Here is an 18,691-nt window from a genome sequence, read left to right on the forward strand (position 1 = left end):
ATGGGTACTGGGCACTCAGGGATATACAGGAACTCATGAGTCACTTGTGGGCTGGCAAAACGACTTAACCATTTCTTCTCCCGAAACCCCAGTTACAGTGGCAGTCCTTTTAGACAGTGGCACCACGGGTTTAGTTACCACAGACAATTCTGTCCTGGTGTCCACCATAAAGTCAGTGTCTTGGTCCCCAGTTTTTAAAGTTACCATGGGCTCTCGGGGACCTGATGTCTTTGAGCCCCAGCATCCCTATTAAGTCGCTATGTTAGTGAGTTCTGCAACTGGGAGGGACTTGTTCCCCCTTCTTCCTTCTGGGCATTCATTCTTCCAATGACCGAACCCACGGCGGGTGCATTGATTTGGCTGTAATGGAGCCTGTGGCCTCTGTAGGGACCGGTTGGAGGGCTGTCCTGACCTTGAAGCTAGGGGGCGTTTCTTTGCTTTAGCGGTGGAAAAGTCTTCGGAAGACTTTCCAAGCGCAGCAGCCAAAATTGTAAACCCCTGGTCTGTTCTCCTCTGCTTGTCTTTATACCTTTTTCTCGTATTTCTTTTGTATTTCCATGTCTCTATTCCAGAACACCTTATCTGCTGTTTCAATCAGCTGAGATATGGATAGAACTCCCTTGGTCTTTTGAAGGTTTCATTTTATGTCAGGACATGCTTGCGAGATAAATGCCGAATTGATAACAATCTGGAAGCCCGTAGCTTCAGGATCTATGGGGGTATAGAGTCTGTAGGCCTCACAAAGTCTCTCATAAAATTCGGAAGGTGACTCGTTTCCCTTCTGAACTATTCTGGCCAGTTTAGATATGTCCATCGGCCTCCGGGCTCCCCTTTTAAGTCCTTGTATAATTGCCGTCTGGTATCTGTCTGATTGGATTTTTCCTTCCTCTGTATTGTGGTCCCAATTAGGTCTGTCAGTGGGGAAGGCTTGCTCTATCCAGCTCTCTGGGTTAGCAATGCCCTCAGGAACCATCTCCTGTAACCATTTCCTTGCCTCAGTGTTGATCCTATATCTCTCTTCTGTACTAAAGAGAGATGCTAGTAATTGCATTACATCATCCCAGGTTGGTCGATGAGTGCGGAAAATAGTCTCCATTAGCCTAGTCATGCCCTGGGGTTCCACGGAGTAAGAGGAGGTGTGTTTTTGCCAGTTCAGTATATCGGTTGATGAAAAGGGCTGATAGTAATAGGTTACAGGAGCTTGGTGATAGTTACCATCCTCCCCTATCATTGGGGGTTGCTGAGCTTCTCTGAGGGGCATCTGCAAGGGTATTCTGTCCTCTGGCTCTTTGGCAGAGGAGAACCTTTGTTTAATTCCAGTGGTTCCTCCCCCTTGTCCAGGAGTACTTACCGGGAGTAGAGGGTAGAGTTTAGGGAACGTAGTGGCAGGCATCCCGGAGAAGGCAATGGCACCCCACTCCAGTCCTCTTGCCTGGAAGATCCCATGGACGGAGGAGCCTGGTGGGCTGCAGTCCATGGGGTCGCTAGGAGTCGGACACGACTGAACGACTTCACTTTCACTTCTCACTTTCATGCATTGGAGAAGGAAATGGCAACACACTCCAGTGTTCTTGCCTGGAGAATCCCAGGGACGGGGGAGCCTGGTGGGCTGCCGTCTATGGGGTCGCACAGAGTTGGACACGACTGAAGTGACTTGGCAGCAGCAGCAGCAGCCGTGGCAGCATCCAGGCTGGTAGAGTCCGGTGGGCTCATTGTCCCTCCAGCTGAGGCTGGAGCTTGCAGGGGGTGCGGCTCGACAACTTGTGGAGCTGTCAGGACCGTTGAGGACTCTGGGAGGCTTACCGGTCTCGGGCTGGTTCCTCTGGTTGGGCCTCCGGTGGCCGCAGTGTTACTAGCTGGCGGAACCATCATCCAATACAGTGGTGGTGGAAGCTCATCTCCTTTAGGGTCCTGTAAAATTTCTTCCTCATCCTTGGTTACCTTTTGGGCCGTCAAGATTTTTCCTTCCCCACCATGAGCATAAAAACGGGCCCATTTGGGGAGTCTTGGGCTATTCCCAGCCAAGTGTCTATGTACGGGAACTTGTCAGGGTGTCTGGGCTTTCCCGTAACTATAGCATAGACTGCCTTTATGAGATTTAAGTCCATAGTGCCCTCTGGTGGCCAGCCAACTCCCATTGAAGGCCATTCGACTTCACAAAGTGTAGGGAGCCCGCCGGGCGTCATTTTCCTCCCATAGTCTCCATCGAATCCTTTCTTAAAATTCTTAATCATATTCTCCAATACAGTGGCCTTAGATCCGCTTCCTCCCATTTTCTTACCTCTGGATTCCCACGTCCCAGGGCCTTCCTGAGAAGCCAGTTTACCTGTTTCCACTGGCAGGGGAGATGATGGGTCACACAGCAGATGGGTACCTCCTGGGGGAGGGCAGAATACGAGCACACGGAAATAGATATCCTCTTTCTAAAACCCTGTGGTGCCAGCTCAGCACGTTCCCTAAGACAGCGTGGACACACCTCCTGACTGGCTTTCTTAAACCCTAAGTTCCCTTTCTTTATCCCTGGCACGGCCGTCGACCTGAGTGCCGAGCAGCTATTGTCACCAACCTAAACCAGTTTCCTATGCGTCTCCCTTCTGGTCCCTCCCAGGGGGGTGATCAGGCCCCCTCTTCCACCCTGCCGGGTGGGCTCCTCCCAACCTGAGCGCTCAGTTCCCTTGCTGTCACTCACTACCAGCCAAAGTGAAGAAACCGGGCATTGAGAAGCCAAATTCTTCCAGAGGGGCGAGGCGCCTTCCCCTCTCTAGCAGATTCAAGCTACAAAGCCTCAGGGTGGCCTCAAATGAGACCTGTCTCCTCAAAGCGAGGAGTTTCCCGGCCCACGCACCAAATGTTATAGCCACCCATTCCGGGAAACAAACTAACTCAGAAGGACAATGAAGATAATGGAGTGCAGTTTATTACACCGGCGGGCCCAAGGCAGAGTCTCCTCTTAGCCAAGGACCCCGACCAGCATTTGTGAAAATCTCTTATACCCCATGTGTATATGTCCGAACCCACCAACCCAATTTCCTTGAGGCTTACATAAAACAAAGGAAGGGTAAATGCAATCACAATAACCCCATTATTCAAGTGTTATCAAGTGTTAGGTGTTCAAACAGTTAATAATCAATAAGCCTGCGGTTACACTCCGATAGATACAGAAAGAATTTATTATCTGTCTGGAGGCAGGGGTGATTAGAATATGTTTTCTCTCAGGCGGTGAGTAACCTGGATGTGATCTTCAACATTCCCCTGTTCAGAGGGGGTGTCATCCTTCTATTGTAGTTTCCATAGGCACTAAGCACAGAGTCCAGAGTCCGTTGGAGAGGTGGCCGAGCCTGATCAGCACGAACAGGCCTAAGATGAGGTCCAGGCCCTATGAATTCCTTCTTCAAACAGAGGAATAAAGCAGACATGGGGAGGATATCACAGGGTACAGTGGGTCACGGGAGAAAAATCTGGGGTAAGCATGGCCCTGACCGGGAAAGGAATGGTGGTGAGGGGCCTGCTGAATAAGAGACTGAAGTACCTGGGGTCTGGGAAACCTCTCTGGGAGACTGGGAAGCAGAGGGATGGAAAGGTTTTGTCTGGTTGTCTCCGTTTCACAGCCCACCCCACCCCCTGCCCTGAATTGCATTCAAAACCAGCAGCACCGAAAGACCATGTCTCAGGAACACAATCCCCCTCCATAGCCACATCTCTCATCCCTTCTCCTCTCTTTCTCCCTCCCAAATCAATGTGGATTCTCCACAAAAAGCACAACCACAGAATGTAAAAAAAATGTATGTTTATAATTTCCTAAAATAACATGCATTTCTATTTCACATTATGCGTCTCGTTTGGTTTACGAGAGTGATGTCTTCTTTTTTTTAGTTATCAGAGATTATCACTGTAGAATATTGAGAAGTATAGAACAAAATGCAATGATTGGAGGATGTTTGTTCCACAATACTGCGTTGGCCTCTGCCACACATCAACACGAATCAGCCACAGGTATACACACGCCCTCTCTGTTCTGAACTCCCCTCCCATCTCCCACCCCATCATACCCCTCTAGGTTGTCACAGAACCCTGGGTTGAGTTCCCTGTTCTACACAGCAAATTCTCACTTGCTATCTATTTTGCATATGGTAATATACATGTTTCCATGCTGTTCTCTCAATTCATCCCATGCTTTCCTTGAGCGACGTCTTCTTAAAAATACAAAACACTGTCCTTTTGATGATCCTTGCCAGCACCCTTACAAGATTCCAGGGAAGTAAGGAGGAAAGAGACAACATTCTTCATCCTTTGCAGGGGATTGAATTGGGGTTCACCGCAGGAAAGGGACCCAACCAAAGCTTTACATTTTAAAAATAGCAAAAATCCATGGTGGAGAACTTTTAAAATCTTTAATAACTTTAAATAAAACATGCATGTTTCGTTATTAAATAAAAGCCATTACTTTTAGAATGAAGTTGTGATTATCTCAGAATACATCTTAGGAAGAACCGGAAAGTGAACCAAGACTTTTGAGGCTCTTTAAAAAGGTGAATACTTTTTTTAAAAGGTGAATATTTATGACTTTAAAGTTTGGAATTTTTGGTTCAGGTACTCCACGGCATTCTGGACCCACTTCTCCTGGGGATCAACACAGATTTTCTTGTTCTGTTTGGTGTTGAATCTGTGGGAGAGAAGAAAATATTAAGGATCCTCTTTGAAAAGTGTGCTCGTTTAATTCTAAACCTTCCAGCACCATCTGCCATGGGATAAAGGGCCTGCAGAGGGAGCAGGGGAGGGAAGAGAGGAAGGGTGGGATGCTGATGGGGAGTGGCTGCTCGTGATGGATCAGTGGAGCCATTCTTGCTCTTGACTCAAGGAACTGGGATGATCTGAACAAACGTCTACGTTGAGAGCTAGAGTGAAAATTTCCTGTTGTGAAAACTCATGGATTGGATTACAGAGATGAAGCTAAGTGCAGAGCTCCAGGTGGCTCTAGTGTTGCTTCAGGAACTCTCTCCCCCACAAATGAAGTTTGGGACTGGGAGAGGGTAAGCTTTGTCTACTTACATCACAGCTTTCTGAGGACATTTGCTGCCCGTGACTTTTCTGTAGCTCTGCAGTCGCTGAACGGAGATCTTCTTTCTGGACACATTAAAGCAGCAGATGGTTGGAATAGAAGCTGAAGTGGGGGGAGAAGTGAACAGAAAGCATGAGCACTAATGACATGTAGATAATTCTTAAGCATGACTTTGTAAGGAAGGAAATTTAAGAGAAGGCAAAGAAATGCAAGAGATGGAGGCAGAATCTGTCTGCTCTGAGATCCTGTACCTCTCCCATTGATAAGTGTCCCCAGCTATGCAATAGAGACCCATTGTTACAGGCAAGGATTTGGAAAAAGCTTGGTCAATGCCATACACTCCAATTTTGTCCTTACAAAGAGTTATGTAGCTGTGTCAAAGTCATAATTCCATTCACGAGATAGTCTCCATTCTCTGATTTCTGGACACATAGTAGACTCGCATTTCTCTGCTACTCTTGGTTGATTAGAACCATTAACTAATTTTGACCAGAAAGTGAGGAGACAAAGTGACATGCCATTTCTAAGCTAGTTTTTGTAATTACCAGTGCAAGACCTTTGAGATCTTTCTTTTCCTTCATTACACTAAGCAGTAATGTTCCCAATCCATCAATTGCTCCATCCATCCAGAATCCTGAGTATATGAAGTCAAAACTCTAGCCAACACATTATGAATGTTCAGTATAGGTAAGAAAACTAACCTTTGTTGTGTTAAGCCACCAATAATTTCGGTTTGCTTGTTACCCCAGTGTGCATTGCCTTATTCAGACTGATACATACAGTAAATCTAAGTCATCAGAGGGTGAAAACATGAGTTATATACAAACATATAGATATTTTTCCCAAACAGAATCAAAACACATCAACTTGAGAGATCCCCCTGGGACCTCATGCCCTTCCTCTAACCATTGATCCTAAAGGCTGTATTGGAGTCCAGTAAAAATCTGGGGTGTACAATCAAAAGATTGTTTTTTTCTCTCCATCACGGACAAAAATCCCCTCTATGCCCCTAGTAAGAGAAGTCATTCTCTCATGTGCCCCATCCTCAAACAAGCGAGGGCATCCAGATCATGGATGGACACAACTTTGCTCTCAATATTCATGTCAGGAAGGAACAGGAAGACCAGCTCAGTGGCCTGGGTTTCTAGTTCTGCCTCTTGCTCTGATTGTGAGGTTGAGGCTCTTCTTGTCCACTCATGAAACCCGTTTTCCCATCTTTAAAATGAGGGAGTTCTCAGCAAGTCTCTGAAGATTCTTGATGATCTGACAGTGAAGGCAGTGATCAGTTTTCCTGCAGAGAGAGGAGCTTACCTGGCTGAGCCAACACCTGGATGCTGCAGAGGGCGGCTGTGAACAGCAGACACAGGAGCACTGCAGAGACTTTCATGTCGAGGGGCGAGGTCGCCAGCTTCAGCCTGAGAGCTGCCGGTTCCTGAGTTTGTCTCAGCCTCTCTGCAGCTCTGGCTGCTCTGTGTGCCTTTTAAAGACAGCGCAGAGTCTGTGGGAGCATCCAGGGAAGCTTTTGCCTGGCCAAGGTCATGAATGAATCATAACGAAGGCAAGTCCTAAACTGCTGTTACAGATTCCAGCAAGTTAACAGGACAGAAGAGGTAAACTAGGGGGTGAGGACTCGACACATTTTTTTTTTTCATTTAACCCATATTTGTGGGATAACTGAGAACAGATGGTAATCTACAGGGTCATTTTTACAAAGCTCTGCTTTCTCTGAAATGAACCTTATGCAGTGGAAAAAGAATCCAGGAGACCGAGGGCATGAAGAGACAAGGAGATTGAAGTACCTTCCCTGGTTCCTATGTTCATGTGGTGGTCTTTAGGATTTTGAAGGTTAGAAAGGGGCACTAAGATTTCTGCCAGGCTTCCATCCAAATGCGGGAGATCTCAGCAACTCTGAACATTTCCAGGTCTCTGGGAACCCATAAACTGTAGCACACGAGAATCTCACCCCCATAATTCAATCTAGCAGTCAGAGAATCTTAGTTCCCTGATAATTTAGTGTCGTAGAACATCAGAACTGAATAGTTCCTATTCCTGTGCAGTCTTTACTCAGCTTTACTGAGGAATATTTGACAAATAAAGATTGTTATGTATTGAAGGTGTACAGTGTGATGGTTTGGCATTTATATGCATTCAGTTCAGTAGTTCAGTTCAGTTCAGTCGCTCAGTCATGTCCGACTCTTTGCGACCCCATGAATCGCAGCACGCCAGGCCTCCCTGTCCATCACCAACTCCCGGAGTTCACTCCGACTCATGTCCATCGAGTCAGTGATGCCATCCACCATCTCATCCTCGGTCGTCCCCTTCTCCTCCTGCCCCCAATCCCTCCCAGCATCAAAGCCTTTTCCAATGAGTCAACTCTCCGCATGAGGTGGCCAAAGTACTAGAGTTTCAGCTTTAGCATCATTCCTTCCAAAGAAATCCCAGGGCTGATCTCCTTCAGAATGGACTGGTTGGATCTCCTTGCAGTCCAAGGGACTCTCAAGAGTCTTCTCCAACACCACAGTTCAAAAGCATCAATTCTTCAGTGCTCAGCCTTCTTCACAGCCCAACTCTCACATCTATACATGACCACTGGAAAAACCATAGCCTTGACTAGACGGACCCTAGTTGGCAAAGTAACGTCTCTGCTTTTGAATATGCTATCTAGGTTGGTCATAACTTTTCTTCCAAGGAGTAAGCATCTTTTAATTTCATGGCTGCAGTCACCATCTGCAGTGGTTTTGGAGCCCCCAAAAATAAAGTCTGACACTGTTTCCCCATCAATTTCCCATGAAGTGATGGGATCGGATGCCATTAGGAAATGATTATTGCAAGCAAGCTAACTCATGCATCCATCACCTCTATCATCACACATAGTTACCTTTCTTGAGTGGTGAGAACACTTATGATCTACTCTCTTAGCAGATTTCAAGTATATTGTTGATGTTATTGCTCAGACTCTAGGTTGTGTCCAAGTCTTTGTAACCCCATGGACTGCAGCATGCCAGGCCTCTCTGTCCCTCACCATCTCCCAGAGTTTGCCCAAGTTCACGTCCATTGAATCAGTAATGCCATCCAACCATCTCATCCTCTGCTTCCCTCTTCTCCTTTTGCCTTCAGTCTTTCCCAGGATCAAGGTCTTTTCCTGTGAGTCAGCTGTTCGCATCTGGTGGCCAAAGTATTAGAGCTTCAGCTTCAGCATCAGTCCTCCCAATGCATATTCAAGGTTGATTTCTTTTAGGATTGACTGGTTTGATCTCCTTGCTGTCCAAGGGACTCTCAGGAATCTTCTTCAAAACCACATTATATTCACGTATATAATATAGTGTTATTACCTTGAGTCACCTTGCTGTGCCTTAGACCCCCAGAACTCATTCATCTTATAACTGAATGTTTGTACACTTTGACAACCACCACCCCAGAAATGCAAGTCAAAACCATAATGCAATATCACTCCATACCTGTTAGGATGGCTTTTGTTAAAAAGACAAGACACAGTAAGTGTTGTTGAGATGTGGAGAAAAGGGAGTCTCTGTGCACTCTTGGGGGGCGTGGAAATTGGTGTGTACTCTATAGAAAACAGTATGGAGGTTCCTGTGCATTTCTAAACTGTTTACTTAGCTGCTAAAGCCTTTTCCAATTGAAATCAAATAGCCAAATCCTGTACCTCAAATATACTGTCATGGATAGGTTCTGTTTGAAGCAGAATAGGCGACCCCCTGCCCTCACAGGGCTTCCCTGGTGGCTCAGTGGTAAAGAATCCACCTGCCAATGATTGGAGATGCAGGTTCGATCCCTGGATCAGGAAGATTCCCTGGAGAAGGAAATGACAGCCCACTCCAGTTATTCTTGCCTGGAAAATCTCATGGGCAGAGGATCCTGGCAGGCTACAGTCCATGGGTTTGCAAAAGAGTCAGACACATTTAGTGACTAAATGACAAAAATAACGTGCCATCCTACCCCAAGGATTCAAGGAACGCATTTGAAAAACCAGCCATCTAGTTCTTATTACTCCCTGAGCGCACATTGCAGATAAGGTGCCTGATGGCTAAAAACACCAAAGAGAAAAGGCAGACAAGAATCCATGTGTATCTTCTTCAGTCATAGCGTTATGCTCCCTAGTAGAAGATGGTGTAAGGAGAAGTCATCATTAGTAGGGTCTTTAATGAAGTCCTTAATTAGAGTCTTTAATGGGGTGAACACAGAATTGAATAGTGATATGGAGTCATTGCAAGGCTGTTTCCAGGCTTTTCCTTTACCCTCATGTATCAAATTTGTACAGTTACACAGAGAAGTATATTGAGAAGGACTCTGAGAACTTGCCTTGCAGTAGTAGATTGCAGTGATATGGCTGACTGGTCATGTCCATCATGGGCACAAGATTAAGAGAGTCCCCTTACTGGCCTGCATGGTCTCTAAGCTCCCATCTAAAGTAACTGGAGACCAATTATTTATAAAGAGACCAAGTAGAGACCAGGAAATTTGGATCTTCCTTGTTCTTTCCTGCTCAGCTCCGGAAGAGGTGGTCTGGTGTAGACTCTGAAATCAGGATCCTGGTGGCTTTGCCACAAATGAGCTTCCCTGGTGGTTCAGCTGGAAATGAATCTGCCCAAGATGCGGGAAACCTGGGTTCCATCCCTTGGATGGGAAGATCCCCTGGAGAAGGGAAAGGCTACCTACTCCAGTATTCTGGCCTGGAGAATTCTATGGACTGTTTAGTCCATGGGGTTGCACAGTTGGACACAACTATTGCTTTCACTTTCTGCTACTAATTAGCTTTGATACCATGGACAACTTACTAGCCAATCTCTGCTATGTTAAAATGGAAATACTAACTATGCCTATCTTAGAGGATTGTTGTGTGAAATAAATGAATACACACACACAGGCTAAGTTGCTTCAGTAGTGTCTGACTCTGTGCAACCCTATGGACTGCAATCCACCAGGCTCCTCTGTCCTTGGGATTCTCCAGGCAAGAATATCTAAATGGGTTGCCATGCCCTCCTCCAGGGGATCTTCCCAAACCAGAGATCAAACCTGCATCTCTCATGTCTCCTTCATTGGCAGGCGAGTTCTTTATGACTAGCACCACTTGAGAAGCTATATATATATATTTGGCTTATACATATATAATGGCTATATATATATAATATAATAAAAATGAAGTGAAAGTCGCTCAGTTATGTCCAACTCTTTGTGACCCCATGGACTGTAGCCCATGGAATTCTCCAGGCCAGAATACTGGAGTGGGTAGCCTTTCCCTTCTCCAGGGGATCTTCCCAACCCAGGGATTAAACCCAGGTCTCTCACATTGCAGGCAGATTCTCACAGCTGCAGGCAGCTGAGCCACCCTAGTGTAGTGATTACTGTGTTACTCAGTAAGTGGAAATGCATATATTAAGAAATTGGTCAGAATTTGTTATCCAATGGGTGCTAGAAAAGGGCCCTGAGGCTGGCCAATTGGCTTCCTCCACGTCTTCTCCTCAATTTTCCCAACTGCTTCCACGTAAAAGCATGTTACCCTAAGGGATGCCTGAGTCACACATGTGGAGGATATGAGGTCTCCAAAGCTGTGTCAGTATAACAAGCTGGGAACATTCCTGACCTCTAAGGTGTGTGGCAGATGCAGCTGAGTGATTATATGTCCTTAATAGGAATAATTTTAGAACTCTCCTGGGTGTTTCGAGGGCCCTATGAACAAATGACTTTACATTTTTGTGTTTCCATCCAAAAGTTTGGATTGAATCTGAATCAGAAAAACCTCAGTGGAAATAAATAAACCAAAATCGCATATCATTGAAGTTCAGCAGCTGTTCCGTCCAGCTGCCTGGCTGTCTCTTAGAAGTGGAGGCAGCTTTATTGGCTGCTGTGTCTCTCTTCCTTGGAACTAGCACTCCGCAATGACTTGAGCTGGATCTGATTCTTCACCCTGGCCTGGAGCCTGATAGATGTGGGGCCTTGGTCAGGAATGATTCTGAGTGATGGGCAGGGCATGGGTTCCCCCCACCCCCGTCAGTGGGAAATCTTAGCTTCCTGTGCATGTGTGTTAGTTGCTCAGTCATGCCCAGCTCTTTGTGATGCCATGGACTATAGCCCGCCAGGCTTCTCTGTCCATAGAATTCTCCAGGCAAGAATACAGGAGTGGATTGCCATTCCTGTCCCGAGTGTTTTCCAAAGAATGATGGATGACCAGTTGGCAAGGATCCTGGGAATCAGGGCTCCTTGTTTGTTTTGCAGTTCTGTCCCCTAGTTCCTCTAATAATGCAAAGTTATACACAGAATTGAGACATTGTGCATGTGTGCTAAGTCATTCCAGTCATGTCCGACTCTTTGTGAAACTATGGACTGTAGCCCACCAGGCTCCTAGAAGTTAACTTTCATTTTATTCCAATCCTCTCTTTAAAAAAAAGAAAAAAAGAATATAGAGACCTGAGACTTGGAAACCAGTAACAAAATCCCTAAGGCGAGGTGCTGTGTTTTAGGCTGAACTGATTCTGGACCCTGTCTGGTGACAATTGCACCATTTCAAAGCCCCTGGACCCTGTTTTCCCAAGTGCAAAGCAGGGTCTGCTGCTTCTCTTTCTTGGGGCTTCCCAGGTGGTACTAGTGGTAAAGATCCTGCCAGTGCAGGAGACATAAGAGACGCAAATTTGATCCCTGGGTCAGGAAGCTCCCATGGAGGAAGGCATGGCAACTCACGCCGGTATTCTTGCCTAGACGATCCCATGGACAGAGGAGCCTGGTGGGCTACAGTCCATAGAGTTACAAAGAGTCAGACACAACTGAACCAACTTAGCACGCATGCACACACCTCTCTTTCTCAAGGATCACTGAGACCAAGGGTGCACTTTTGGAGGAAAAAGTTAGGATAAAATGTTAGGAATATATGTTAGTATATAATGTCTAACATGTCTAAAAAATAGTAAGTTTTCAATAACAATGCAACTTCTGTTATCTATTCAAGCCGCCATATTATTTCACTTCATGTGGGTTGACTCATTGAGTCCTCCCAGCAAATATATGAGGTAGGTATTCAAATTAAGTTCATTTTTAAGAGGAGAAAACAGAGACTTATGGAATTCAAGTGACTTCCTTTACTGTGAAATTGTTTATAAAAATTTTCCCTAAAAACAAAAAAGCCTTTTTTGTAAAAATCTTATACTTTGATTTGTATTTCTCTAATAATTAGTGATGTTGGACATCTTCTCATGTGCTTTTAAATCATGTATATGCCTTCTTTGGAGAAATATCTATTTAGATCTTGTGCCCATGTTTTGATTGGGTTTTTTTTTTTTTAATTGAGCTGCATGAGCTCAGTATTTTGGAGATTAATCCCTTCTTGGTTACTTCATCTACAAATATTTTCTTCCATTCTAAGAGTTGTCTTTTCATTTTGCTTATGGTTTCTTTTGCTGTGCAAAAGATTTTAAGTTTAATTAGGCCCGATTTATTTATTTTTGTTTTTATTTTCATTATTCTAGGAGGTGAATTGAAAAAGATCTTGCTGTGACTTATGTCAGAGAGTGTTCTGCCCATGTTTTCTGCTAAAGGTTTTATAGTATCAGGCCTTAGAGTTACGTCTTTAATCCATTTTGAGTTTATTCTGTGTGTGATATTAGCGTGTGCTTTAATTTCAGTCTTTTACATGTAACTGCCCAGTTTCCCCAGCACCATTTATCAAAGAGACTGTCTTTTCTCCATTGTATATTCTTGCCTACTTTATCATGGGTTAGGTGACCATAGGCGCATGGGTTTATCTCTGGACTTTCTGTCCTCTTCCATTGATCTATATTTCCGGTTTTGTGCCGGAAGTACCATAGTGTTTTGATGACTGTGGCTTTGTAGATATAGTCGGAAGTCAGGGAGCCTAATTCTTCCAGTTCCATTTTTCTTTCTCAAGATTGCTTTAGCTCTTTGTGATCTTTCATGTTTCCATAAAAACTATAAATATTTTTTGCTGTATTTTTGTGAAAAATGCCAATGGTAATTTGATAAGGATTGCTTGAATCTGTAGATTGCTTTGGGTAGTATAGCTATTTTCACAATATTGATTTTTCTAATCCAAGAGCATGGTATATCTTTCCATCTGTTTGTGTCATCTTTTATTTTTCTCATCAGTGTCTTATAGTTTTCTTTTTCCTCTTTAGGTAGGTTTATTCCTAGGTATTTTATTCTTTTTGATGCCATGGTAAATGAGATTGTTTCCTTAGTGACCTCACACAGGTCAGAATGGCCATCATCAAAAAACCCACAAATAATAAATGCTGAGGAGGGTGTGGAGAAAAGGGAATCCTCTTCCACTGTTGGTGGGAATGTAAATGGTACAGCCACTATGGAGAACAGTATGCTATTCCTTAGAAAACTAAAATTCAAGCTATGAACCAGTGATCCCATTCCCAGACATATGATCTGGAGAAAACCATAATTTGAAATGATGCAGGCACCCCAGTATTCACTGCAACACTATGTGTAATAGCCAGGACATGGAAGCAACCGAAATGTCCATCAATAGGGGAAGGATAAAGAGGTTTATTACAAACATACAGTGGAATATTACTAAGCCATAAAAGGATGAAATAATACCATTTGCAGCAACATAGGTAGACCTAGAGATTGTTGTCCTGAGTTAAGTAAGTCAGTCCAAGAAAGACAAATATCATATGATACCACTTATATGTGGAATCTAAAAAAAGGCTATAAATGAACTTATCTACAAAACAGAAATAGAGGTATTGATGTAGAAAGTTAAATTATGGTTACTGAGAGGTAAGAAGGGAGAGGGGTAAATTAGAAGATTGACATGTATACACTGCTATAAATAAAATAGATAACTAATAAAGTCCTACTGGGCAGCACAGAGAACTAACTCTACTAAATATTCTGTAGTGGCTTATACAGGAAAAGAATCTTAAAAAGAGTGGATATATGTGCATATGTATATATGTATATGCATACACACACTTAAATATATATGTATGTGCATATACACGTGTATGTATATACAAGCTTCCCAGGTGGCTCAGTGGGTAAAGAATCTACCAGCAATGCAGAAGATGCACGAGATGCAGGTTGAATTCTTGGGTCGGGAAGATCCCCTGGAGGAGGGCATGGCAACCTACTTCAGTATTCTTGCCTGGAGAATCCCAAGGACAGAGGAGACTGGTGGGCTACAGTCCATAGGGTTATAAAGAGTCAGACATGACTGAAGCCACTGAGCATGCACACAAGCAAATGCAAGTACTCCTGAAACTAACACATTGTAAATTAACTATATCCCAATAAAATTATAATAAATAAATAAAAATAAGTAAAGACCTTATATTTAAAAATTTTTTATCTGAAAGATTCATTTGCTATGTTATCCCATATAATCTTTTTTGGAGCAATCAACTTTAATCTTTTGTGCAAAGGATAAATCTGAAGCAATAGAATGCTGGAAGTATTTCTTTGAGCCATTAGTCACAGTAAAGCTAGCCTATGTTTCAACAATAATAACCATGACAATCTCAGTAGCTTATCATGACAGATACTTATTTTCTGTTTGTGTCACAGCAATATTGGTTTGGGTCTCCTTGCCAAGAGTGCTCTTTTCTGAGGAGTGACTCTGAGATACAGCTGGTTTGAAAATTACAGCCACCATCTGCAACTGGAACCGCCAAGGTCACTGAAGCAAGGGGAGAGAGAGCAGATGGATTGTGTAGGATGTTTTAAAGAACCAGGCATGGACACAGCTTGTATCATTTCTGTCTACACCATGTTGACTTTCACTTATTATATGGCTCTAGACTAAGTGCAAAGGGGGCTGAGAAATGAAGAGGAGCACATGAATTTTGGTGAGGGCTAATAGTTTCCATCATAGTTTGTCCTTTGCTTACTTTTTCTCAACATCAGTTAACACAATTAACCTACCCTTAGACAGACAACCCAAAGACCTATGTAGTCACTGCATCCACCAAAATGTTCAGGACCTCTGGATTTCAGGTGGTCCTCTCTGCCAGGTGAGGATATGGAGCTAATGGGTTGACCAGATAGTTCATTTGGATTTTTCCACAACATGGCTCTAGTAGTGTTTGCTTGTCTTTAACTTCATTTGAAACAATCTTGCTAGATTATACTGTGACAGCTGTCTTATCAGCGTGCATTAAAAAATATTTATCAAAATTGGTGAAGTTTTGTGTAGCTATTTTAATATTGAAGATGGAAGGGAAAAAACATTTTCAGCATATTATGCTTTATTATTTCAAGAAAGAAAACCACAACTAAAATGTACATAAAGATTAGTTCAATGTATGGAGAAGGCTACTTTTTAGTCACTAAATCATGTCTGACTCTTTTTTACCCCATGGACTGCAGCATGCCAGACTACACTGCCCTTCACCATCTCCTGTGATTTGCTAAAATTCATATCCATTGAGTCGGTGCTACCATCTAGCCATCTCATCCTCTGTCGCCCCCTTCTCCTCCTGGCCTCAATCTTCCCCAGAATCAGGGTATTTTCCAATAAGTCAGCTCTTCATTTCAGGTGGCCAAAATGTTGGAACTTCAGCTTCAGCATCAGTCCTTCCAATGAATATTCAGAGCTGATTTTCTTTAGGATTGACTGGTTTGATTTCCTTGCTGTCCAAGGGACTCTCAAGAGTCTTCTCCAATACCACAATTCAAAACCACCAGTTCTTCAATGCTCAACCTTCTTTATGTCCACCTCTCACATCCATACATGACTACTGGAAAAACCATAGCTTTAACGATAGGGACCCTTGCTGGCAAAGTGATGTCTCTGCTTTTTAATACACTGTCTAGGTTTATCATAGCTTTCCTTCCAAGGAGCAAGCATCTTTTAATTTCATGGCTGCAGTCACCATCTGCAGTGATTTTGGAGCCCAAGAAAATAAAATCTGTCTCTGTTTCCACTTTTCCCCCATCTATTTGTCATGAAGTGATGGGACTGGTTGCCATGATCTTAAGTTTTTGAATGTTGAGTTTTAAGCCAGCTTTTTCACTCTCCTCTTTCACCCTCTTCAAGAGGCTCTTTAGTTCCTCTTCACTTTTTTCCTTTAAAGTGGTATCATCTGTGTATCTGAGGTTGTTGCTACTTCTCCTGGCAATCTTGATTCCAGTTTGTGATTCACCCAGTCTGGCATTTAGCATGCTGTACACTGAATAGAAGTTAAGCAAGTAGGGTGACAGTATACAGCCTTGATGCACTCCTTTCCCAATTTTGAACCAGTCTGTTGTTCCATGTCCAGTTCTAACTGTTGCTTCTTGACCCACAAACAGGTTTTTCAGGAGACAGATAAGGTGGTCTGGTATTCCCAGCTGTGACTGATTGATTGAACATGTCAAAAGTTGTTTTTGAAGTTTCATGCTGGAGATTTCTTGCTAAACTATGCTCCATGATTGGGTATAACAGTTGAAGCTGATAGTGTTCAAATCAAGACATTAATTGAAAACAAATGTTATACCACGTGGAAGATAGCTGACATACTCCAAATATCCAAATCAAGCACTGAAAATCATCTGCACCAGCTTAGCTAGGTTCATTGCTTCGATGTTTGGGTTCCACATAAGTTCAGAAAACAATAGCAACAACAGCAACTTCTTGATTGTATTTCCAAGTGCAATTTTCTACTTAAACATTAAAAAAAAAATTTCTGTTTTTAAAGCAAATTGTCATGGGCAATGAAAAGTGAACATTGTAAAATAGTGTGGAATGGAAGAGATCATGGGGCAACTAAAATGAACCACCAATAACCACACCAAAGGCCTGACTTCATCCAAAGAAGGCGATGTTTATGTGATGGAACTGGAAGGGAGTTCTCTGTTAAGGGCTCCTTCTGGAAAACCAAACAATTAATTACAACACACCCCCATCAGATCAGTGGAAAGCAGAACTACATGCAATGTATTTGGAATTAGTCAACACAAAATGCATAATCTTCCATCGGGATGATGTGAGACCTAGTGTTTCTTTGATGATCAAGCAAAAACTGTATGGCTTGGCTGGAAAGTTCATATGCTGCAACTTCAGGTTTTCATTATTTTGATCTTTACAAAATTCTCTTGATGGAAAAACTTTCAGTTCCCTGGAAGACTATAAAAGGCACCTGGAACAGTTCTTTGTTCAAAAGAAATAAATAGCTTTGGGGAAAATGGCACAAAATAGTGGAACAAAATGGTGAATATGTTGTTCAATAAAATTCTTGGTGAAAATGGAAAGTGTGTCTTTTATTTTTACTTAAAAACTGGAGGAATGTTTCGGCCAACCCAGTACTTTTTTGTCTGTGGGGTCTCAAAGAGTTGGACATGAGTGAGCAAGTGAACAACAACATTACTTTGTCCAGTGACCTGTGAACTAAAAAGACAAGCTCTTTGCCCCTGATGCAATGTATTGTGTTTGCAGGGGAAAGGCTGCTTGCCATCCACACCCTCTTTCATGGAGGGGAAGATGGTGGATGCCCATGTTCTGTAGCAATTATGCAGTCCTTCAGGCAGAGGTTAGAGGGACTCACCAAATCCCTCACCTTGCTGAAGCTCCATTCTGCAATCTGGGGAGTCTCCTTTGTCTTTTTGATTCTGGCTCCTGATTGCACTTGTAAGCACTCCCCTTGGCCACCTTTGAAGTGGGTGTTGTAGAGAGACATGATCTTCCAGGGGGCCCTGCAGCCTTTGATGACTGCTTGCTGCACTGTAGGGTTTGGAGTTTGTTTTCATTTTGATCTGTCAGTGACTTCTCTTTTTGTTTTTCCAGTCCACAATCATTCAGTCATGGTTTTTATGGTGATATAGTATAATTCTCTTGATTACTTAGTAGGCTGATACCTTCCCACTCAGTCAATTTCATATGCCAGTAACCACAGCCCATGTTTCTTTCTAGATAAACTTATTAAATGGTTTTCTACTTTCCTCCCTCCCTCTCTCTTTCTCTCTCTTCCTCCCTCTCTCCTTGATCTTAATGGGCCTTGAAATGGCAAGGCTCCAGCTTCAATCTGATTTTTGCCCTAAGTCACTTCATCCAAATAAGAAATTTTTTTTCCTGATTTTTATTACTGAAATCCTTTTACTTTCCTCTCCTAAATTCCTTCTTTTAATTTTTGGAACTCAGAACAGATGGCTTTCCCAATAATCTCAGATCTAAGATTTGGGTACTTAATTATAGTGCATTTAAAATCAGTCCATTCTTTCCTGAGCTCATCCCTTTCTTGCAACATTTTAACAGGTGCAGACAAAAGCAACAAGTACATGACTAATGTATATTTTTCATACTCATTCTTAAAGCTACAACTTCAACAGACAGGACCTCACAGTTTTGACTCTTTGTAACATGAACCTCCATCTTTTCAACACAAGATATTAGCTTCTTTGTTGTTGAATATCTAATCAGTACCACACACTTTAGGTTTCTAATGGCAAATCAGTGAGGTCGAGTGGAGAGGAGCGTCCTGCGGTTTTCAGGGTACTGATGGATGTTTCCAAGGGTCTACATTTAAAACCCATTTTATTGAAGTAATTAATGGAGTTAATGTCATGTTACATTAAACTACAATACCAACTCTTAACGATAACCCTGTATGCGAGAGAGCAAAAGAGACACAGATGTATAGAACAGTCTTTTGGACTCTGTGGGAGAGGGCGAGG

At 43.1% G+C, this 18,691-nt stretch overlaps 1 protein-coding gene across 1 annotated transcript; it reads right to left on the bottom strand.

Moving 5' to 3' along the window:
* Nucleotides 1–4,557: 4,557 nt before the first annotated feature.
* Nucleotides 4,558–6,491, bottom strand: LOC128065537 (eotaxin). Its single transcript, XM_052658735.1, has 3 exons — nucleotides 6,371–6,491; nucleotides 5,050–5,161; nucleotides 4,558–4,663 (listed from the first exon to the last, which is right to left on the bottom strand). The coding sequence occupies exons 1-3, from the start codon at nucleotides 6,444–6,446 to the stop codon at nucleotides 4,558–4,560; spliced, it is 294 nt and encodes a 97-aa protein (XP_052514695.1). The 5' UTR covers nucleotides 6,447–6,491.
* Nucleotides 6,492–18,691: the final 12,200 nt, after the last annotated feature.

Source organism: Budorcas taxicolor, chromosome 19 (genome assembly GCF_023091745.1).
Source record: "Budorcas taxicolor isolate Tak-1 chromosome 19, Takin1.1, whole genome shotgun sequence".
NCBI classification, from domain to species: Eukaryota; Metazoa; Chordata; class Mammalia; order Artiodactyla; family Bovidae; genus Budorcas; species Budorcas taxicolor.

Coding starts and splice junctions, on each gene's coding strand:
- LOC128065537 (XM_052658735.1), bottom strand. CDS start 6,446: ATGAAAGTCTCTGCAGTGCTCCTGTGTCTGCTGTTCACAGCCGCCCTC. Junction 5,162..6,370: donor CCAGGTGTTGGCTCAGCCAG/GTAAGCTCCTCT, acceptor CCCCCACTTCAG/CTTCTATTCCAACCATCTGC. Junction 4,664..5,049: donor TGTCCTCAGAAAGCTGTGAT/GTAAGTAGACAA, acceptor TCTCTCCCACAG/ATTCAACACCAAACAGAACA.